Raw genomic sequence first — 23916 nt, forward strand, 5'->3', positions numbered from 1 at the left:
CTCTAATTACTTTGCACTCAGATGCATTAATCTGCATTTTCCCCAGTTGAATCTCATTTTGCTCTTTTCTGCTCATATTTCTAATCTCTCTGACCCTTTGTATTATTTCTCCTTTCAATTTTGTGTCTTTTCATTAGTTTAGCAGCATTCACTACCTCTTCCATATAATTAATAAAGATATTTTAAGACTGTTGTTAACATCCATCTCTCTAGTATCTCTCTAGATAGCTCCCTCAAGTAATAGGTTCTTTGCTGTTTCGTCTGTTTCTTTAGCCAAATCTAAGATGATTTAAATTGTCTTTTCAAGTAGGATTTTGTGAGATACTCTATCAGATACTTTACTAAATCCAAGTGCACAGTTATGCTTAAGAATGTAAAGAAAATTACCATTTAAAATGCCAAAGTCTTGTGAGGTTCGCCAGTCCCTTCTTTAAAAAACCCTCTGACAATTCAGTATTGTACAGTAATAAGCCAAAACACTGTAGAACTATTTATACAAACCCTGGCCTTTTGGATTGTTGCTGTAGAATACTGCATAGTGCAGTTTCATGTGGATGGAATTTGCCCTACTCTCTAGTAAGTAAAAGCCCAACTGCTTCCATGCTTTGGCTTCAGTCAATACTAAGTTCATACATTACTGGAAAGCATCATCAACTCTGCCAATTTTGGAGACAGTTCATATAAACATGGAAAACAAAAAATGTATACCAAGTTTTTTCATGTGTATTTCATGTGTAGTTTTAACTGTGTTGACATAGTGGATGAAATCCTGACCCCACTGAAATCCACTGGAGTTTTGCCAGTGTCTTCGGTGGAGCCATGATTTCACACAGATGAGTTGCAGATCAGTGCATAATTGCCTTAAGTCCTGGCATTGATGAGTGAGTGTCTGAGACATGGTAATGGCATACGGCCTCTTTCACTGCTGGTACGATGGTACTACAATATATGCTTACGCCTGTGCAGATCTTGGGTCTAGGTTGGAGTGGATGGCAACAATTGCTCTCCAGATACTCTCCACCGCAAGCAAGTGGGTGGGGACTGGGCAGAGAGGTGTGGGCAAAGCCAATGCTCTGCCATCTTACTTGTCTGAGGAGGTGGCTCGGTGAGAGGGAGAAGCAAGCTGCAACCTTTCTAAGGTTTTAATAACTTGTTTTCTTCCTTGGAGCAAGAAGGGCACAAGGGAGTAATTATGACTCTCGGTGCTGCCCCTTATTCAATGCTGAGTCTAAAGACTCAGTCTAGTTGGGTGGTATGGTGAGCTGAGGCTGTGGCAAAGGTCCACGCCCACTGCCTCCCAGTCAGGGAGCTTTACAATGACAATGCAACTGATCCAGGGTTGAGCGCTGCTGTTTCCCTTTTTTCAGAGGAGGTGATGCTGGCAGAAGAAGACAAGAATGCTGAAGAGAAGTCCCCTCTGGACGGTAGGTTGTTTTGCCTTGTACTTTTACTCTTGCAATAGAGGAGAGGTTTATATGCCATTTGCAGATGTGGTTTTCACTGTGACCTAGCGGGTACAAGCACCATATCTTTGCATGCAGCTGAAAATTCTGATCCCAGCCTTGGAGCAAAGACAGCTAAAATTCCCTCTTCCTGTGTAGGACTTCTTCAAAGTTTCAGGTGGACAATCAGCAGCTATGAGACACGTCTTTCTGGGATGGGGTGCCACTCCTGGGATATGCCAGACTCCCAGTGTAATTGTGGGGGTCTGGTCTGGCCCCCTACCAGCCTCTGGGTTGCATAGAGGGATGTGTCTACTTGTAGCCTCGAGGGGAAAGCTGCAGTGTGGATGCCAGCAAAATAAATAAAGGCAGGGCTCTAAATCAAGGTTTTCAAAAGGATTTGACAAAGAGACTAAGACCCCTGTTACTTTTAAGCAGTAAGACATAGCAGGGTGTGGTGATCTTATCTAATCTCACGACTCATAGGGGCCTCATGTTAGCAGGAGAACTCGAGGGAGTACGATTTCCAAAACAGGTGCCGTGAGACTAGTGTTTTCCCCCTGCCTCTGACATCAAGCTCTTAGGATGTTACAGACAGTGAACGTTCAGTTAAAGACTCTTCCCTCTCCCTTTTCTGACCATCTTTCGTCCTCCTGTGTCTCCTCCTTTTCCCTTCCCTCCCCGTCCCTCCCCTTCTCTTTTTTTGTTTCTCCTCCCATTCACTGTCAGGGAGGGCCGCCTCCGAAGGGCCAGTTCAGCAAGGCACAGCACCGGCGGAGACTGGCGGCAGCAGCTACAACAGTGAGTGGATTGCAAATCAACAGGGGGTTAGGTGGCACAGTGGGGTGATGCTTTTTGCTCGTGGCCTCAGATCCTGAGTACCGTAGGTCACTAGGAACAAGGTTTGTCTGAATCCTCCATGGCCACTGGTCCACCATTCGAAAGGATCACAAAATCTAGCGTGCTTTGGAGTGGTTGGTGATCTGCACGCAGGAGAGGCCCAGGAGTGGAAAAGCAGGGGGTAGGGCAGGTCAGGTTGGAGGTGCTTTGGCAGAGCTTTGGGGTGGGAGGGAAGTTTTGCACGGTGCTTGGCGGGAGCCAGTGTTGTTGGTGCCTCAATGTAATGAGCACCTGGTTTGGAGGAATAGCTTTACAAGGTGGGAGTTGTATAAATAAAACAGAGATGGACTTAGGTCACAGAATTCAGACCCAGATATTTAATGCCCCAAAGCTGGGGCCTGTTGGACACTGGGGCCTGTTGGTGTCTAGGATTTATGTTCAGCCTGTTATAAAGTCGGTATATGCAAAAATTGGATCCAGATCCCAGTTCCGATTAGAACCCTTCACCCTCCGAAGTTCGGATACTTGTGAATCTGGGGGGGTTGCTGTGAGCCCATCTCTAAAGTGAACTAACTATGTAATCATTTATAAGAAGGATTTTGATGCTGAGGAGGTGGTGCACCCATTATTCAATCATAGCAATGCAGCTGGTGTAGGATAAGGATCCCCTGTTCACATTACCCTAAACCCCAATTATCCTCAAGACAGTTCTGACATAGCAGATTTCCTATAGGTCTCTAGTGGACAGTTTGTATCACCACACCATGGAGTGTCTTACTGCTGGTATCAAATGGTGCTTAATCATTATATGGTTTTTAAACTTTTATCAAGACGGTATCAAAATATTTTCTGATAGTTTGCAAGGTTCCAAGGCAGGTGGTCTAAGGCTCAGAGCCGGGTTTGCGAGGCAGCAATTCCGCTTTGCCACTGACATGTTCAATGGCCTGGGGCAAATCAGGTAATCTTTCCGTGCCGCAGTTTCTCCATTGGTAAAACAGGGATAGTGATATTTACCTACCTCACAAAAGGGGTTGCTGGGTCAGGCTTATGTTTTCAAAGAGTTTTGACGTCCCCAGGTGGAAGGTATTGCAGAGTGGGTGTCATTAAAAAGACATTCACCATGGGATATTATCTGCTTACCCGTGGTATTTCCTGTGCTTAGGGCAACATACAGTGGCAAACTTTCTCTACTGGAATAGAGTGAATGCTGACGTTTTAATGGTGCATGCGGTAGAATGTGAATATGTTAACAGACAATAGCATTACTATCCCATATCTCATCATGGCTCAATTAACCAAGCCAAATCTCTCTTCTGCACATGCCTTTGTTTAATCTAAATATCACTCCAGTAGCTCTGCATGAACAATGGTGGCATGCCCTGCCTCTGAGCTCTAAGAAGCTACCAGATATTTGTCTTTCCTGCTGCCTTTCCACTTCAGTTGCATTGAGACATGGGTGAACAGAAGTCCTGCCTGGCAAACTTTCAAGATTTAGAAGGTTAAATAAATAATGACCCGGGTATCTAAGCAAGCAGAGGCCACAGTATAAAGCTGTAGGTTGATCCATTTGCTATGGCTTATCCGTATATGGCAGCTTTTAGCTGGCATTGGGAAGGAAATACAGGCCTTGGAGAGTGAGCGGTGGAGAGAGGATTGACTACACAATGTTTATAGTGCTTTTTATTTTTTAAATTTGCATGCAGTGTTGAAAAGAGCTACAATAAAGAAGAGCAAAAATGACCTGATTCATGCTGAAGAGGGAGAGGACCATTTCACAGACATTTGCTCCGTTGGTGAGTACTGGCCCTGCATTCTCTGACGGTGTTAAGAACTCGGGCAAAGTGCTTTCGTGTCACACTCCTCTGAGCTATTCCTTTGTTTCAACAGATGGCACTTAATTGCTAGAACCCATGGACATTTCAGCATCTGGTCCTTAACCAGTGTGCAAGGGAGTGGGAGAGGAGCCAGGAGCGCTCCTCCACACTTTTGCACTCCTGCTTGAGAGCCAGATGCAACCCCAGTCCTTGCCGTTACAGAGCCCTTGGAGGAGTCATTCCTGCATCAGCCACAATCACTCTGGGTCTCCTTTTTGGGAAATGCTCCTTCATGCATATACCGCCCGCTGTGTCAGGCTGGGCCTTAAAGTGTTCTCTAGCCTCATCTCTTGTGGGGAGGCAAGGGAATGGACAAAGATCCAAGCTCATAAATGAACAGTGTTCCCTGATGGACACATGGCTGACTTCTTTAAAGAATGGCTTGTATTCTGGATGGTCACAGGGAAACCCTAGGCTGGATGTCTCTGCTAGCTCTATAACCTTTACCCGAGCAATGTCTCTTGTTGCAGATCTCCACATTGCTAAGCCAGATGTGGAGATGAAGGGCGCACAAATGGTCACCCCATGCTCACATGCATAAATCAGGTGCAGTGTGCACCATTATATACCTGTCCCAGACCCTTTCCATGACCACAGAATCTTCCAATACATAAAGCAGGAATGTGATAGGGTCCAGAAACCCTACTTGCTTTCCAGAAAATGGGAATTAATTCTCTTCTTAGACCTCACGCAGGTGGACAGGGTGGAGTGATGAGACTGGGCTGGAGGGCTGCAAGCTCAGGCAACTCTCTGCTGCTTGAGCACCAGCATAGGGAAGGCCTTTGAGATGATAAATTTCCACCTGGAGTGGTGGCCAGGCTGGACTATAGCCCCAAGCTGGGAACATGTCCTGATTATTTTCTGGTAAATCATTTTCCCTTCTCCCCTCTAACCATCCTGAATGAACCCCAGGAAGAAACTTTGCTGAGTGTGTCTTGATTTTAGTTTGCTGATAAAGCAGCAACTACTCTCAGCCAGCTTCCACTGCATTACCATGCTATCACAGACACTAAGGAGCAGCAGATCATGAGCTTTTAATGATGCCCGTTGAAAATGGAAGCATAAATGGTACTTTTCCATGTGCACGTACAAATGTGAATGCACCATGCACACTCACCTCCACTCTTTGAAAATTTGGCACTTAATGGTCTGAGGGCTTGTCAACATGGCAAGTTGCTGCGTGGCAAACCAGGGTGTGAATCTAGAGCACCCTAGCTTGCCACACAGTAATGTCCCATGTGGATGCTGCTATAGTGCAGTGAAAGTCCCGAAGTGAGGCTTGGCGTACAACTAATTGAAAGTACAATGAGCCTAGCTGCTTCTGGGACTTTCACTGTGCTGTAGCATTGTCCACATGGGATGCTACTGCACAACAAGCTGGTGTACTGTAAAATCACACCATGGCTTGTTGTTGCGGTTACTTGCTATGTAAACAGGCCCCAAGAGATTCAAAAGTTTTGGTTTTCTTAAATGAGCAGCGGATCATTCCAGGTGAGTGCTGTATAGCACATGGGTGTGACTCTGCAACCCACCATCCCATCCCCGGGAATCCACCCAGATTAGCCACAAAGCAGTTGAACGGCTCAGCCTGCTGAAACTAGTAGGAATTTTTTGTTGCTGGAGAAATCAGAACATCAGTGTGTGTGTGTATTTTGGAGTGAGGTGGAGTTGCTGTGTGGGTGGCAGGAGGTCCACACTGCTACAGCATTCCCTTATTGCCACGAGGTCATACAGGGAGCTTTTAATCTATTTCTAAGTCCTCTCGGGCTCCAGGAACTTGTGACGCATGAGCAATTCTCTGCATCTAGCGCCTCACGCAGCAGATCTGGTGGAAGCAGGAGCACTTGCACTCATGGATAATCTGATGCTGAACTGAGACCCATCTATTGAGCGTATGGTCAGGAAAATATCTGCGATGCCCCCTTTTCTGTGTGACTGGTTCCCCCGGTTGGGAAGAGTGTGTTTGGTAAAGCATGGCACATGGCGGAGAAGAAGAAACAAACACAGCAGTGAAAACTAAAACTGCTGCAGGCTGTGGAAGAGAGATTTTACCCTCCTGAAATGCATGAAACTCTGCATATGATAAATAATCAAAACATACTGGGGTTTATGGATAAAGTGAGGATTTAATGAGGGTTTTTTCCAATGTTTTCCTTATGCTGTAGTAACATATCTCTCTGATGTGACTTAAAGGCCTTAGAAGAACTAACAATCTAATTACAAAGTGTGATGTAAATGTGCTGACCAGTGCAGTAGTTGCACTGATGAGCCTCTTGCCAGCTGTTACCTGCGCAAGTTGCTCTGTAATTCAATTAATAGTGCCTCCAGGAACCTTGTAGCCACATTAGAAAGCTATAGAACAATAAACATCAGTCACAGTGTGCTTTCTGAAATAATAGTTTAATCCACACTTCTATTTTCTCCCTTCTCTTTGTGTTCTTTCTGTGCTGATAAAACCCCAATGGTAGATCCTGGCTGCCTTGTGATAGGAACATTAGGTACTGGAATGGAAACATTAGCACTGGAATATCCAGCCAGTTCAGCACTCTGACTGCCTCATGTCTGGTATGGTTTTCCAAGGAAAGGGCAAAATTCTGCTCAGAGGCACATGACAAATCTGTCATCTCTTCTTGGGCCAAATACCACTCTGATTTACACCGGAGGGCGGGGGGTTCACTTCAGAGAAGTTGCTCCAGAATTTGGTTATCTCAGAGCGGTGTCCACATGAAGAGCAGTAGGGATGTAAGCGGAGTGGAATATCCGTGTGCACATCTCCTGGGCAGCTTTGACAGCAGAGGTTTGCCATAGGTTCCTGAGAGGTCTGGATTTACAGAATAACCTCAGAACTCTGACACAGCTTTCTTCTTGGCCTCTGGTTAATTCTGTTGCCTTGAAGGGCAATATAAACAGTGAGAAATTCTTCAGCATCGAAGGAGATGTTATAAAACTAATAGCACTAATATCAAACACCAGGCATTTCTACAGTGCCCGTCACTGTAGGGTGGACACTTTAATCTAGAACACCTTTCCCCTTTCAAGTGTCTGTTTTTAAACATCTGACTCTTAATCAGGATTTCAGACAAGATGTGAAAGGCAGCCATAAGAGGCAGAGCAAACGGGAGTCAGCACACCTGCCACAGAGCACTGAGGTCAAATCCTGCTCTGTTCTGTGCAGGCGTATGAGCTGAGAGAGGGAAGTAGGGAGCTTCAAGGGTGCTCAGCATTACTTCCCTGCACCCCGGCCAGTGCAGTGATGGGGGGCAGGGCAGCGATCGTGAACATTCTCGGTCCCAGCATTCCTGACGGCCCGAGCTGGATTGCACGGGGCAGTCAGCACACCACTCGCACTGTAGAGCCACAGGGTGCCTGCAGCCAGCTCCACGGCACTCAGGCTCGCTGGCGGGGGAGAGGGGGTTAAACTCCTGTCACAAATAACAGAGTAAGTGTCGTGCTGCCCAGAGCTTGTAACCTGACCAGTCAGAGCTCAGGATTTAAGAGATTAGCTAGGATTTTTGGAGTGATTTACAGGGGCTGGGTGCCTAATTCACTGTGAAAGGCAATGGGAGCTGAGCATCTGACACCATTAGGCTCTTTTCGAATCCTAGTGTTAATCCATTGGGATGGTCTGGGCAAATCGGTGTCTCTTGCAGCTCATTGTAAATATGGCCAAGTTTGTGCTTAGCTGCATTTCCAGAGAGGGGGAAGGTTCTTCGGTTTGGATCCTCAAAGGTATTTGGACATCTAACTCTCAGTCATTTCAGTTAGGCATCTACATACTTTTGAGGATCTGGGCCCTTTGTGGTTGTGATTTCTAGTTTCTCACTCCCCCATTATCTTCCTGATTTTAGTGTGATGATAATCCCTTGTGTCCTCCGATGCCCAGGGTCTCCATTTGCCCGGGCCAGTCTGAAGAGTGGAAAGAATGAGAGCTCCTCATATTTCCGGAGGAAAGAGAAGATGTTCCGGTTCTTCATCCGGCGCATGGTGAAAGCACAAAGCTTCTACTGGATCGTCCTGTGTGTCGTCACCCTGAACACTCTGTGTGTCGCCATGGTGCATTATGACCAGCCAGAGGGGCTCACCACTGCTTTGTGTAAGTGCCAGGGATCAGAGTCATGTTCCATCCGGTCCTCCCACTCCTGAGTGCTCTGAGCACTAGCCCCATGTTGCCATTAACACCTGCAGCCTTGAGGCCTTTTTGTAATTTCTTATGCCTCATCCAGGAGTTTCACAAATAAATTACTAAGTGCCTCCAAGAAACACCAGAGAAAGTGGACAATGTGCTATAAAATACAGCCCAAGACACATCTTTGACTTGTAATGGTCAGCCACAAACTTAGCGAACGTCACAGGAGGATTTTTGGGGGGGCTTGTGGATTGGGAAAAAACATTTACTTGGGTCCCTCCCAGCAGCTTTATACATTTCTTGAGCTGTCTTCCCCTGCGGCTGTCCAGAGACCCTCACAATTCAACCCCCACCCAGGAGATGTATAGCTTGTTCTCAGATTTTCCCTATGTTCAATACACTAGGCCATTTTTTATAGTAAAACATATGAAGATAATATAGACACTGAAGCCCTCTTGATATCAACTTGTGCAATGGACAGTTCCACTTAATAGCAACATTATTCCCTTCACTAAAACATTTTACACTAATTCAGTCCAATTGTGCCAATTAATAGCGAACCCTCTCTGAATGTGCACTTGTACAGAAAGTGGCTTTCCATGAGAGCACTTGCCTTAATAAGCCAGGCATGGCCAATGAGGAGAAATGTAATAGTACCCTCCAGTGAATCACACACTGAAAATATATCTGTACACATATAAGCAGTAACACAGGACAGGTGGGTGATTATATCATATGTCTGCGCATGTTAGATGTGCTTTAGCCCGATGTCTTCGGTCACCCATTAACATGGGCATTCAGTACTGTACAAAGGCCCTTGGAGTGTTATTGCTTTTTTAAAGTGTGTAATGTTGTTTTATTTTGTAATGAATAGCCAATGAATCCTGCTTTCTGCAGTTAGATCCTTTATACAGGTAAACTCTTCCTCAGATGATCGCCTTCTTGCTTTCACAATGCCCCCTCCCCCCCCGCCTTTTTTTTTAATTATTTTTTTTTTTTACAAAAGTAGGAGTGACCCTGCTCATCTAAAGGTTGCAAGATTTGACCCAAAACCTCCTGAAAAATTGCAGTTTGGATAAACTGAAAATTTAAGCATACAGTGACAATGGGGGATTTCGGGCACCATCAATTTCTCCCTGAGAGTTTGGGGAAGGTTGAGTTTATTATGAGGTGGAATAGCAGAGCTGCATTGTCTGTATGTATCTGACAAAGAATTCAAGTCAGATGGCTAGACATTGAATAGAAGATGATGTGTTTTAAAACCTAGCACAAAGTCAAAGCAACTGCTGAGCAGAAGGTCAGTTGTAGAGCCCTGATTCTGGCTTCATAATGGTTTAAAGGTATGGTCAGTGAAGATATATCGGTGTAAAATGTTTGTGAGAGAGATCACAGTCAGACCCTCGAAGTTTAGTTCTATGACAGGAGAGCTCATGGGTATCATGAATGTGAAGGTGGTAATGGGGTCTTAGACCCCAACAGTTTAGAGAGTTGAACAGCATGTCCATATCCTGTAATTGAGTTCCCCCATGTACTGTTCTCTCCCCCATCCTAGAGTCCCTCTTTGCAGAGGGACATTGTGAAAATGGTGCTGTAAGTCAGATGGTCAAATTGCATGATGCACTTTCCAAGATTTCCCTTTGTCTTTGGAGCCCTTGTCCCCAATCCTGCTCCCACTGAAGTCCCCTGCAAAACTCCCATGGGGATCTGGCCCCAGATCTTCAGCTCTGAGGGTGACATTTTCAGAAGAGCTCAGCACCGGCAGCTGGGGCCAGATTTTCAGAAGAGCTCAGCGTGCACGTTCCGATGAAGAGCACACAGCAAACACACACTCACTCTGTGTGTAGAACCTTATGCTGAGCACTAAAAGTTCCACAGTGCACTGCAGGGTTCACACAGACAGTTAGTTTGCAGTATGCGGAGGTGCTGTAAATCTGTATCCCGGCCTGCTGTGCGCTAACTCTTCATGTAGACAAGCCCAGCATGTTTGATGTATGTATCAAAATGGGAACTGCTGAATGCTGAGCACTTTTGAAAATTTGGCCCCAATTGTGCAGGCTGCACCTTTGGAAACCTGGCCCTTAGTGTGAAGATCAGAGGAGCTAGAGGTGGACTCTTGGCACAGTTTCATCAGCTTCATGCTTCTGGGTCTCAGTCCACCAAGGTAAGAAGTACACTGGCTGGGACGAAGAGATCATTTAAGCATTTGCTTGATTTTACGCCTGAGTAGTCCCATTGGGTGAAATCCTGCGCCCATTAAAGTCAATGACAAAACTCCATTTGACTTCAATGGGGCCTGGTCTTCACCCGTTGAGTTTCATGGGGCTGTTTAAAGTTAAGCATGTGCTTAAGTGCTTTGCTGGATTGGGCCAGAATGCTCAGCACCTTGAATGATCGAGCCCTTGCGCCAATATGTGAAGGTCAGATGTGGATTATCGATTCGTGGCAAATTTTTCCAAACCAGAAAAAAATAATAAAAATTAAATAAGATGTGTAAAACAGAATAACTTAGGAACTAAGTCTTCCTATCTTAAAATAATAATAATAAAAAAGATTAACTTTTGAAGTCTTTCCTTTCCCACAGGCTAAAAGGGTGAAGCTACGGGTTACTGTGTCTTCAAAGAGCTCCTGCTAATATTTACTAAAATATTTAATAATACCAGGTAACTGAAAGCTATAATGAGGGTTGGGTGAAAGGGAGAAAAAAGTCCTTTCAACTCTTCTCCTCTATCAGCATTTAGAGGGGAAAATAGAGACAGAAGACACAGGAAATTAGTCCTGCCTATTCTTTTTCTGAATTAAACAGCAGAAATAATAGATTAGCGTAGCAAGGCAATTAGAAATCTCAGGTGTAGGATTTTTTCTCAAATTGGGACTAAATGGCTAGAAAAATGTTTTTAAGTCTTTCGTTCTAACCAGAAGATTTTAGATGTTAGATTTCCAAGTTTGCTTTCTGGAACTGACTTATGCAGTAACATTTCTGAGGGAATGTTTAAAAAGGAATGTGAACTGAAATCCATTTCATTTTGATATCCAAGCTCACATTGAAGGAATGTTCATGTTAAGTGGAATTAAAGATGCATCTCCTGGTGGAGAGAAAAAAATCTAGGATAAAGGTGAGAAGTTAAGGGTCCAACTTATCTCAGTGGGGGCAATATGGGGCACACTCCAACCCCACTGAAATGCCGACTGTGCCATGACAGCAGTAACAGTTGAAAAGAGGAGTCTACCAGAAATGACCTCCTATTATAAGTCAGAGGCCAAGTGATTAATGATTTTGGGTCACTTAGTTCTGGGCTCCCAACTTGAGACACCTTCAAGCGGCCTGATTTTCAGAAATTCTCCAACACCTACTCTCTGAAAACCAGGCTCCTTTGCGGAATCTGAAATTGAGCACCCAGAAATGGAAACACCCAAAACCACAAGATGCTTTTGAAAATCTTGACCAGGTGCTCTAATCTGTGCATTTAGGATGCTACCCAACTGGGAATCACAGTTGACCCCTGTGATTGATTGATTTTCAGTAGGAACAGCAGAGAAATTCTTTTCTCAGTTATATCTGTTCCTTGACTCTAAATGTTCAGTAACTTCCCAACCAGAGATGCTCTTTCTTATTTCTGTCCTATATAGTTTTCTGTGGTTTGCATGATCATTTCCTATGACACCTTCATTATACCATTTGCAGGCCAGAGACCTTTGTATAGCTTCCCAGGCCCTCAAATAAATCCCTGAGTGGTGCTAAGGAAACACTGGTGGAAATGGGCCATGTGCTATTAGAAACAGCAGCCTGACACATTCTTGGCATGAGACTGTGGAAATTAGAAGTGGGTCCCAAGCCAAAACTCTAGATCCGAACCCCCACAAACTTGGTGGCCATTCAGATCCATGTGTGAGCTTTGCATCTCTAGCCTCTCTCTAGTTAGAATATTATAAGCTGTGTAGATTGGGGACAATTGGAGAAAAGGAGCCTTGGACATGGAGAATAAACGTCAGCCATAGAAATGCTAAGTGCAAGTGTCATAGCTTGTAACTCTAGCCTCATTTCATAGGCTGGAGAGGACGATATTTCAATTAAGGAAGGGTATAGTGGTTAGATGAACCTGAACCCTGAGATGAAAGTCCAGCTGAGCTCAGATCCAACATTTTCTAAAGTTCAGATACGCATGGTTAACTCCTTGTTCATAATTTTCATTTGCTTTTGCACCTTCTGTCTTTGGCTGAGACCAGTAGCAGAAGTGCCACCATGCTGTGTGCAGTATTTCCAGCCTGTCTCTTAGCATTGAGTAATGAGGGGGAAAAAAACCCTCTTCCTTTAAGATGGTTCAACGCTTCAGAAATGCCGATAGAAACTTTTCCAAATGTTAAGGGTGATCAGATCTGGTGTTTTTATTGAGGCCTATCTCTACACTGAACCATAGGCACTCTAATTATCCCGATGTCTAATGGTGAATGAACCCTGGACGTAACAGGGTTATGTCGAAGAGTGACAGTGACGCTGAACAAGATTCCACAAAACCAGGAGATTTGAAATAGCTCATGGAAACACACAACAAAATCCTTCGCCACGACAGTGAGAGGTTTTAAAAACCATCCTTAAGATTAATCCATGAGTGAGCCTCTCTGTCAAGGAGTGAGACTTGGAAGGCCTGATGTAGAACACAAGAAATGTAACCACCTCTAATTATATTGTTTCCTGGGGGGACGCTTATAATTGAACTTGAAAGGAGCCTTGTGAACTGCGATGGGCAGGAGTCCGAGGAGTGAAGTCAAGTCCCGGAGGGTCTGCAGCACCTTGAAACTCAACCAGGCACCCTCTAATTCAATTATAGCTGTCCCTCTGGGAAGCATTTAATTACATTACAAATATATTTTACTTAATGAATAGATGGTGAGAGCCTTTGGGTCTGCATTGATTTTTTCCCCACCCCTGTTCTTTTAACTTTTGTGTTATTGAAATGCTTTGATTAACTTTCTCTGCTTGATATTTCTTATGGTCTCCACTGCTTTGAAACAGGAACTGTAGGAGCTTTAAGATATTAATTGGAATATCTGTTTAGTTTCACTTTTGTTTAGTAGCATCTGTGTTCTGTGAATTCTTTGGACTCAGGTCCTCAGTGAATAGCAGCAGATATCCACATGGTCCTAGAATCAATGGTCCACTGGCGAAACAACCATTCCCTCCGGGAGGCAACTGGGTGACTGAGCAACAAAATGGCAGATAAAAGTCACTGTTGATAAATGCAAAAGAAGGCATACTGGAAAACATAATCTCAACAATTCATACAAAATGATGGGGTCTAAATTAGCTGTTGCCACTCAAGAATTAGATCTTGGAATCATTATGTATAGTTCTCTGAAAACATCCACTCAATGTGCAGCAGCAGTCAAAAAAGCGAACAGAATGTTAGGAACCACTTGGAATGGGATAGATAGTAAAATAGTAAATATCATAATACCACTATATAAATCCATGGTATGATTGCACCTTGAAGACTGCGTGCAATTCTCATCAACCCATCTTAAAAAAGGTATGTTAGAAATGGAAAAGATACAGAGAAGAGCAACAAAAACGATTAAGGGAATGGGGCAGCTTCCATATGAGGAGAGATTAAAAAGACTAGGACTATTCAGTGTGGAATAAGAACATAAGAACGGCCATATTGGGTCAGACAAAAGGTCCATCTAGCCCAGTATCCTATCTTCCAACAGTGGCCAATGCCAGGTGCCCCAGAGGGAATGAACAGACCAGGCCATCACCAAGTGATTATCCCCTGCCCCCCACTCCCAGCCTCTGGCAAACAGAGGCTAGGGATACCATCCCTGCTCATCCTAGTGAATAGCCAGGACCTATCCTCCATGAATTTATCTAGTTCTTTTTTGAACTCTGTTATAGTTTTGGCCTTCACAACATCCTCTGGCAAAGAGTTCCACAGATTGACTACGTGTTGTGTGAAAAAATACTTCCTTTTGTTTGTTTTAAACCTGGTGCCTATTAATTTCATTTGGTGACCCCTAGTTCTTGTGTTTTGAGGAGTAAATAAGACTTCCTTATTTACTTTCTCCACACCAGTCAGGTTTTTATAGACCTCTATCATATCCCCCCTTAGTCGTCTCTTTTCCAGGCTGAAAAGTCCCAGTGTTGTTAATCTTTCCTCATACGGAAGCCGTTCCATACCCCTAATGATTTTTTGCCCTTTTCTGAACCTTTTCCAATTCCAGTAGATCTTTTTTGAGATGGGGTGACCACATCTGCACGCAGTATTCAAGATATGGGTGTACCATGGATTTATATAGAGGCAATATAATATTTTCTTTCTTATTATCTGTCCCTTTCCTAATGGTGCCTAACATTCTCATTGCTTTTTTGACTGCTGCTGCATATTGAGTGGATGTTTTCAGAGAACCATCCAGGATGACTCCAAGATCTCTTTCTTGAGTGGTAACAGTTAATTTAGACCCTATCATTTTATATGTATAGTTGAGATTATGTTTTCCAATGTGCATTACTTTGCATTTATCAGCATTGAATTTCATCTGCCATTTTGTTGCCCATTCACCCATTTTTGAGAGATTCTTTTGTAATTCTTCGCACTCTGCTTTGGACTTAACTATCTTGAGTAGTTTTGTATCATCTGCAACTTTTGCCACCTCACTGTTTACCCCTTTTTCCAGATCATTTATGAATATGTTGAATAGGACTGGACCCAGTACAGACTCCTGGGGGAGGCACCACGGTTTACCTCTCTCCGTTCTGAAAACTGACCATTTATTCCTACCTGTGTTTCCTATGTTTTAACCAGTTACCAATCCAGGAGAGGACCTTCCCTCTTATCCCATGACAGCTTACTTTGCTTAAGAGCCTTTGGTGAGGGACCTTGTCAAAGGCTTTCTGAAAATCTAAGTACACTGTATCCACTGTACCCCCTTGTCCACATGCCTGTTGACCCCCTCAAAGAATTCTAGTAGATTGGTGAGGCATGATTTCCCTTTACAAAAACCATGTTGACTCTTCCCTGACAAATTATGTTAATCTATGTCTCTGACAATTTTGTTCTTTGCTATAGTTTCAACCAGTTTGCCTGGTACTGAAGTCAGGCTTACCAGCCTGTGATTGCTGGGATCACCTCTGGAGCCCTTTTTAAAAATTGGCGTCACATTAGCTATCCTCCAGTCATTTGGTACAGAAGCTGATTTAAATGATAGGTTATAGACCACAGACAGTAGTTCTGCAATTTCACATTTGAACTCCTTCAGACCTCTTGGGTGAATACCATCTGGTCTTGGTGACTTATTACTGTTTAGTTTATCAACTTGTTCCAAAACCTCCTCTAATGACACCTCAATCTGGGACAGTTCCTCAGATTTGTCAGCTAAAAAGAATGGCTCAGGTTTGGGAATCTCTCTCACATCCTCAGCTGTGAAGACCAATGCAAAGAATTCTTTTAGTTTCTCCGCAATGGCCTTATCGTCCTTGAGTGCTCCTTTAGCATCTCGATTGGGGAAATATGATAGAGGTCTATAAAATCATGACTGGTGTAGAGAAAGTGAGTAAGGAAGCATTATTTACTCCTTCACATAACACAAGAATCAGGGGTCTCCGAATGAAATTAATAGGCAGCAGGTTTAAAACAGACAAAAGTATTTCTTCACACAATGCACAGTCAGACTGTGGAACTCATTGCCAGGGGATGTTGTGAAGGCCAAAAGTATAACTTGTTTCAAAGAAAGAATGAGAAAAGTTCATGGAGGATAGGTCCATCAATGGCTATTAGCCAAGATGGTCAGTGATGCAACCCCATGCTCTGGGTGTCCCTAAGCCTCTGAGTGCCAATTATCACCTGATAATTGCCCTGTTCTATTCATTCCTTTTGAAGCACCTGGCATTGGCCACTGTTGGAAGACAAGATATTGGGCTAGATGGACCATTGTTCTGACCCAGTATGGCCGTTCTGATGTCTTATAGGGAGATCTGGAATAGGCACTGGAACTTCTTGGATGTTTTTGGAGCATTTTCCAATTTTTCTCCTCTGCAGAGAAAGCTCATCAGCGTCGCACAATGCTATAAATATTATGGGTCTGTTATACAAGTTCTCTTCTTCACAGTGCAGACCTTTGTTTCGTGGCCTAGATGAAATAGATTGCCGTTCCCAGTGGACAGGTTTGCTTCATACTATCACCGACCATCACTGTTTACGTTAATTGCCACTGTCGCTAGCATTTTCAGGAAGAAGAGATTTCTGATCACTGACAATGCTTTAAGCTAGCACAAAATGGCATCATGTGAGCAAGTGGCTTGAAGCTGCTGTTAGACAAAGTCAGAGTGAAAATAAGGTACATGGTTTCAGTGAGGGTAATTAACCATTGGAACAACTTATTTAGGCATGTTGTGTAGTTTCCATCACTTGCAGTCTTTAAATGAAGACTAGATGCCTTTCTAAAAGATATGCTGCAGCTCAACCAGAAATCGTGAGGTTGACGCAGAAGTTCTGTGAGGTTCTATGGCCTGTGTTATGCAGGAGATCTGAAAAGATGATCTCAGTTGTCCATCCAGGCCTTAAAATCTATACATCTGTGAAAGAAGACCGAGGAACTAATGGACCATAGAGACTGAACTATCCTTTCACTTCTGTAGATAAGTTTGGCTGGGCAGCGTGAAGGAAAGTCTCACGTTGCTGCTGTCCATGTTGTTCTTTGGCTCCCACCAAAGGAGGTTGACATTCTCCAGGGCTGTCAATCTAATACCTCCCACCTTCCCCCAGTATGCTTTAAGAATGATTTTTTTTTAAAGGCTGAACAAAAACATTGTTACTATTATTATTTTTTGGGAAATAGGAAACTCGATCAAGATATTTGGGCCATTACGGTCTAAGAACTCAGCTCGTCTGTTTTCTTTTGTGCACCACAGTGTGCTTAACCAAATGCATTATGCAATTAGTTTCTTGATGATATCGTATTTGCCTTTGAAGTAGAGGCCCAGCTCCCTCTGGATATAAATATGCAACATTGGCAATTGAAAGAAAAAGGGTTTCTGAAACATGCATGTTTATTTATGTCTGCTGATTATTTCAAGCCCGCTCTCTTTAAGATGAGAAGGAGGTTTGGACCTGGGGCTCTTTTCCTGGTTAGAGGTTTCCACACAGGGAAGAGCAAATAAACCTGATAGTAGCATCCCCAACTCCTGCACCTAATGACATCAGACTTCCAGACAGTGCGGAAATGGAATTAATTTGTTGGTGATTGACAAAAAAGAGTCACTAACTACCTAATTCAGACGTATGGGGCAAAATGATACCAGTGTGGCCTTTGCCAGCAGCATAAATTTTAAATTAAATTAGACTATTTGTATCAAACTATTTTCCCCTTAAATTGAATTACAGAATGCTTCTGTTTAAAGGAGATTAAATTAAATTTAGGGCCTGAATACCAGGAGGTCCAAACAATGAAATTGCATTTTCAATTATATGGGCAGGACCATGTCGGAAGAAATCCTGTTTTGGATCCGTCAGCCAGAGAAGCTGATTCATTCTGAGTTGCTCTCTTGTACTCAAAGAGTTAAGTGCTTTCATTTTTCTCTGCATCCTTGCTTCCACCCTTCGTTTGCTGCCTGCATATGGCCTCTTGGTGCCAGGGCCCCGTGGCAGCTGGTCACCATTGAGAGGCTGCTGCGACTGCCAGCTCTGATCTCTGGAACCAGGTGCCGTTCAGTCTAGTTCCGGATGCAAGGATCTCTGGCTCTGAAAGGACATTTGGTTTCTTCTCTCAGGGGTGCAAAGAGGAGATCTGGGGCAGGCACGCAAACTTCTGAGCTGTTTCTCTGACTTTTTTACATCTGTTACTCCCATTTCCTTGACATGTACCTTAAAAAAAAAAACCCCCCAGATGGATCTGTCTCTCTGTCCATCTAGCCGGCCGATCTGTGTTGTGTTTTTCTGTATATTAATATTTAGGGTGCAAGATAGTTATGAGTCCGTGGCGGTGTTGTCTAATGGGTAGGGCACTGGACCAAGACTCAGGACACCTTGGTTCTATTCCTTGCTCTGCCACTGGCCTGCTGGGTGACCTTGGGCAAGTCACTGACCCCTCTCTGTACCTCTAAAATGGGGATAATGATACTGACCTCCTTTGTAAAGTGCTTTGAGAACGACTGAGGAAAACCGCTATGTAAGAGCTAGATATTATAATACCTATATAGAAGGATTCTCACACTGAGCCAGGACTTTTCTCCAGTGTGACATCCTAGATCCACTCAAGAAGCATAGCTATTTTAAAAACTTTTGGGGGTAAATTTGGTGCTCTTGAAAGCAAGAAACCAAGAGCTTTGTCTTGAGCAGGGATCGGCAACCTTTGGCATATGGCCCATCAGGGAAATTCGCTGGCGGGTGGGACGGTTTGTTTACCTGCAGCGTCCACAGGTTTGGCCGATCGCAGCTCCCACCTGCCGCAGTTCGCTGTTCCAGGCCAATGGGGGCTGCGGGAAGGAGTGTGGGCTGAGGGATGTGCTGGCAGCCGCGTCCCACAGCCCCCATTGGCCTGGAACGGTGAACTGTGGCCAGTGGGAGCTGCGATCACCGAACCTGCGGACGCAGCAGGTAAACAAACCATCCTGGCCCTCCAGCGGATTTCCCTGATGGGCCGTGTGCCAAAGGTTGCCGATCCCTGGTCTAGAGTTAGGTAGAACAGGCATGTGGATGGAAATTCCCTGACCTGCAGCTCCCCTTGCTGCTTCATATCTTGCCCCCTCATAGGTAGAGACTTCTGCCTGTTTCATAGCATGCGGTGGAACAAATATCCATGAAGAAATAGAAGGGTTCCACTAAACTCATTCCACTTATGTCCTGAAGGCCACATCCTTTGGTGGGGCTGCGTTCTGCTGAGAAGGAACTGGAATTCTGTTCGAGGGCTAAGGAGAGTTGGAATCACAAAACTTAAAGGGCAGCTGTAGACAAAAGAGTGACGCTGTAATTATGGCATGTGAGTTCCATATTCTGTATCAATTTTTATAATGCACTTACCGCTGTTGCATCCGAACACCTTCCAGCTGTGCATTAAGCATCGAGATTAATATCTGTCATATGGTTTGTTCTTCTCTCATCCTTTCCCCAGGAGGAGAACTGTGTGTGCTGTGGAGAGTTCTGTTGTGGTAGGGTTTTGTTTTTGATGTTGCTTTTAAAAAAAGGTTCCCAGGTTACTCCTTCTCAGTGACCTCAGATCCAAGCTGCTCAGTTTATGAAGCAAACAGTAGTTTTTTCCATAGCTGCGACTCCTGCAAATTCAGTCTGGGACTTGAAAAATCCAGCTGGATTCTTTCTGCCCCTTATGTCATGATAGGTGATAACAACTTTCCAATCAAAAACTTACCTGGCTGTTTTGTGGGTGATGCACGAGGCAGAATGGAACCCAACTTGCTCTCTCCGAGCTGTGTAGGTTCTGCAGGGATAACAAAAGGAAACTGCTTGGAGTCAGTCATAAAGCCAGGACTTTGGACACTGAATACACACACACAGTGCAGGTCTGTTGAATTAGGAAATGAGTCAGCAGTGTGCCCTTGTTGCCAAGAAGGTCAACGGCTTATTGGGCTGGATTAGTAGGAGCGTTGCCAGCAGATGGAGGGACATGATTATTTCCCTCTATTTGGCACTGGTGAGGCCACACCTGGAGTACTGTGTCCAGTTTTGGTCCCCCCACGACAGAAGGGATGTGGACAAATTGGAGAGAGTCCAGTGCAGGGCAACGAAAATGATTAGGGGGTTGGGGCACATGACTTATGAGGAGAGGCTGAGGTAACTGGGGTTATTTAATCTGCAGAAGAGAAGAGTGAAGGGGGGATTTGATAGCAGCCATCAACTACCTGAAGAGGGGGTCCAAAGAGGATGGAGCTTGGCTGTTTTCAGTGGTGGCAGATGACAGAACAAGGAGCAATGGTCTCAAGTTGCAGTGGGGGCGGTTTAGGTTGGATATTAGGAAACACTATTTCACTAGGAGGGTGGTGAAACACGAATGGGTTACCTAGGGAGGTGGTGGAATTTCCACCCTTAGAGGTTTGGAAGGCCCGGCTTGACAAAGCCCTGGCTGGGATGATTTAGTTGGGGATTGGTCCTGCTTTGAGCAGGGGGTTGGACTAGATGACCTCCTGAGGTCTCTTCCAACCCTAATAGTCTATGAGTCTATAGGTGGTGTATTTTTACATATGGTAAAATTTGTAAAAGCACCTAAATCCCATTTTCAAAAGTGCCTGTATCATTTAGGCACCTAAGTTCCGTTTACTTTCAGTGGGACTTGGATATCTAAGTGACTGACTTAAGTGTGTTTGTGACCTAAATCACTTAGAAATCCAAGTCCCATTGAAAGTAAACGGAACTTAGGTGCCTAAATGATATAGGCACTTTTGAAAATAGGACGTAGATGCTTGTAAAAATTTTACTCATCATTTTTAATACCATAATCACACCTGGAAAAAAGGTGATTTTTCAGCTATAGCACATCTCATTTAACCAGTGATCTTAAGGGACTCCTTGTTTGTGCTAGCAATAGTTAGGATCACATCTCTTCGCACATTTGAGAAAACTGGCTAACTGCACTTGATACTGTTTGATGCAACCATTGGAAGAATTTATCAATGACCTTTTTAAAATCAAGATTTGATGTCTTTCTGAAAGATCTGCTCTACGAATTATTTTTGGGGAAGTTTTACAGGGGTGCTGAAACAATTTGTATAGTGAGGGTGCTGAGAGCCATTGAACCAAACTGTAAACCTTGTATATAATGGAAACCACTTCAAGCCAAGGAGTTTGGCAGCACCCCTAGTTCCAGCACCTATAATGTTTTATGGCCTGTGTTATACAGGAGGTCAAACTAGAGAATCACAATGGTCCCTCTGGCTTTGGAATCTGTGAATCTACTACCTATTTGAAAGAGCAATTGACAGGTCTGTGTAATTGTACAGATGCAAAATATTATGGGTGGAGTTAAGGGAGGCCTTTATAAACAGCCCCACAAACTTCTTTCTCAAAGTGCTTTTCATAGAGGTGGACAGGATTTCTCAAAGCTCACATACCTGTGCTCTTCCCACAGCAGAGCTGAAACTGCTTCCTTTGTGCTTCTTGCATGATGTGCCTCTCATAAGTGTATGCCAAAATAATTGTGTGAAAGGCTACTAAAGCAGTTATCTTCCCATTGCAGAGGAGTTTTCGACCAGCAGGAGGCAGTCCATACTGTGAAGCTGTTGAACTGCATTATCTCAGCCTAGCAGGACCTCATTAACTGATTCAGCCTCTTTGCTGGTTTCTAGATTTTGCAGAGTTTGTTTTCCTGGGTCTCTTCCTTACTGAGATGTCCTTGAAGATGTACGGACTGGGGCCAAGAAATTACTTCCACTCCTCATTCAACTGCTTCGACTTTGGGGTAAGTTGACATCAGCTACACAAACTAATGTGGTGCATAAGCCCCTCCTTTGATGAGTGGTGGTATGTGTTTATCAGTGAGAGCAAAGACAATGATGTCCCATGAGCACATTTTACAGGGATTAGTTACTCCTCTCTCACTTCCCTGTATAAATCAAGTGGACAGTGAGATTCAATGAGGAAACATGCCAGTCTGAATACACTTCCTCTAGGAATTGTGTCCTAAGAAACCCAGTAGCCAACCAGAACTGGATGTCTGTGGGAATTGTTTTCTGCTAAAAGCCCACATGGATCCAGTTCTCATCAGCAGCCTCACTAAGTGCTCTGATACCAAGAGATGCCATTTTGAAGTTAGGGGTGTGTTTGTGTTTTAAATCATGTTTCCCTTTGCTCGGATTTCCTACCATCCTGTGGGTGACTTCCCCTCACAATACATGGGCAGTGAGTTTCAAATTTGTGTCCATAATGAGGCGTATATAATAAACGTGGCATGTTTTGGGGGAGATGCTGAGCATATGCCATTGATGTAAACATTTGTGCTCAGGCCCTCTGGAAAGACACTTCTGTTGGTGTGTGTGGATATGGGTGCCTAACACAATGTTGGGCTACATTCTGCCTACACATAGGCTTACACACCTTCTGTTGTCTTATATGGGAATTGTGTACCTGGATCCTAGGAGAGTATCTGGGCTGCAATATTTCCTGTCTCTGGAGCTCAAGATGCAGCCGCCACCATAAAGATTAGAGAGGGAAAAGTACAGCTGGGACATCTCGTGTGTCCTCCAGCCAGTCTGAGGTGGGACTTTGTCTGACAGCTTGGACGCTTAACTGACAAGATGCTGTGAGTGGTTCCCTTCCCCTTCTGGGACTGAAATCGCTGTTTCTGCACCATTCCTCGACTGGGAAATGAATATCGAGACTCACTCCATTTCACTTTTGGCAGGTGCCCATCTAACGCCGACAGACCCCAGTTGTTGGCAGTCAGGATAGAACTGGGGAACCTCTGGAGCTTAGTGCAGGAGCCTCTACCACATGAGCTAAAAGCCAACTTTCTATTAGCTAAGGCTGTAGAGCAGACTCAATCTCTCTCTGTAAGTGGTCTCGGTTCCACTAGATGGGACAGAACACCACACCCAGAAGGTGTGTGGGTTACACCCACGTCACAAATTCCACTCTCACAGCGGACTCTAATCGGCCCCTTTGTTGGCCGTCTCAGCAGGGAGGCCAAGGACTGATCAGGCCTTGAGCCCGGACTAACCCCTTCTCTCTAGAGGGGGGCTGTCTAGAGCAGAACAAGGCCAGGGAAGGTGGGGTGTGTCAGGCTGCCGGCTGGGCTCCCAGCCCAGGAAGGACTAACACCATGCCACTCTCTCAGGACACGGTTTATTAATTGAGATTTTAAAAGCCTCGCAAAGTCACACAAAACGAAGCTATTCCCCAGACCAACACTGGCCCCCCTCTCTCTCAGGGCCAATCATAGGAGTCAACTTTCCTCCTGCAGCCCCCCCTCAACCCCAACTGAGCTTTCTCAGCTCTTCACTGGATCACCTGACTTCTTCCCAGCTGGGACTGGCTGGCCCCAGAGTCCCTGCTGCTTAAAGGGATAGACCACCCTGTTACATGTGGGAAGCATCAGGTGTTTTTTCCTTTGCAGGGCTGGCAATTCCTTACCTTCTGCTGACACTGCAGAAAGGGAAACCACCACCCCCACCACCAACAATAAACCCCTGACAGAACATGTCAAATATGTCCAGACTTGGTGATTTTCATAAGAAGACACAGCATTTAGGTGCTGGCTGTGCAGACACCATCCCCCAGTTCTGTGGGAGCAAACTGTCATGCAAATAATTGTGTGTGTGGCATTGCATCCGCAACGACTTGCACCCCCAGTTTAAGTCACTTCGATGGCTACACTCCTGATTTTGGGATGTAATCAGGGACTTCAGTGAACGTCACCTAAACTAAAAGCAACAAGCTGTTGTGAGTGTAATTTTGTGCCTGCAAAAACAAAGGTTCTGCTAAGGCTGGACTGAAAATTTGGTTGGTGCCCCAGGCGAGGAGCTTGTTCAGCGCTCCTCCGCCCTTCCATTTGTTAAACTTCTGAATACCTTATTATTTTATTGCATTTGTAGCCCATTTCATGACTTTGCATGATTTGCATGCATGATTTATGCCCGTCATATAAGATGATAAAACTTGCATACTAGGATCTGTAAATCTGTATTTATTCATGCCAT

The 23916-nt window shown here is 44.5% G+C and overlaps 1 protein-coding gene across 11 annotated transcripts in view; it reads left to right on the top strand.

The window, feature by feature from the left end:
* Positions 1-23916, top strand: part of CACNA1B (calcium voltage-gated channel subunit alpha1 B) — a 480390-nt gene that overhangs the window by 285469 nt on the left and 171005 nt on the right. For 8 of the 11 annotated variants that reach the window (XM_075120535.1, XM_075120538.1, XM_075120534.1 and 5 more), the window contains exons 8-12: positions 1368-1424; positions 2172-2243; positions 3986-4075; positions 8040-8249; positions 21568-21680. In XM_075120535.1, coding sequence (XP_074976636.1) covers positions 1368-1424; positions 2172-2243; positions 3986-4075; positions 8040-8249; positions 21568-21680 — 542 coding nt within the window. The remainder of the gene's footprint in view (positions 1-1367; positions 1425-2171; positions 2244-3985; positions 4076-8039; positions 8250-21567; positions 21681-23916) is intronic. The other 3 variants (XM_048822713.2, XM_075120540.1, XM_075120543.1) reach the window with 1 other exon arrangement.

This window comes from Caretta caretta, chromosome 16 (genome assembly GCF_965140235.1).
Source record: "Caretta caretta isolate rCarCar2 chromosome 16, rCarCar1.hap1, whole genome shotgun sequence".
In the NCBI taxonomy this organism is placed as follows: domain Eukaryota; kingdom Metazoa; phylum Chordata; order Testudines; family Cheloniidae; genus Caretta; species Caretta caretta.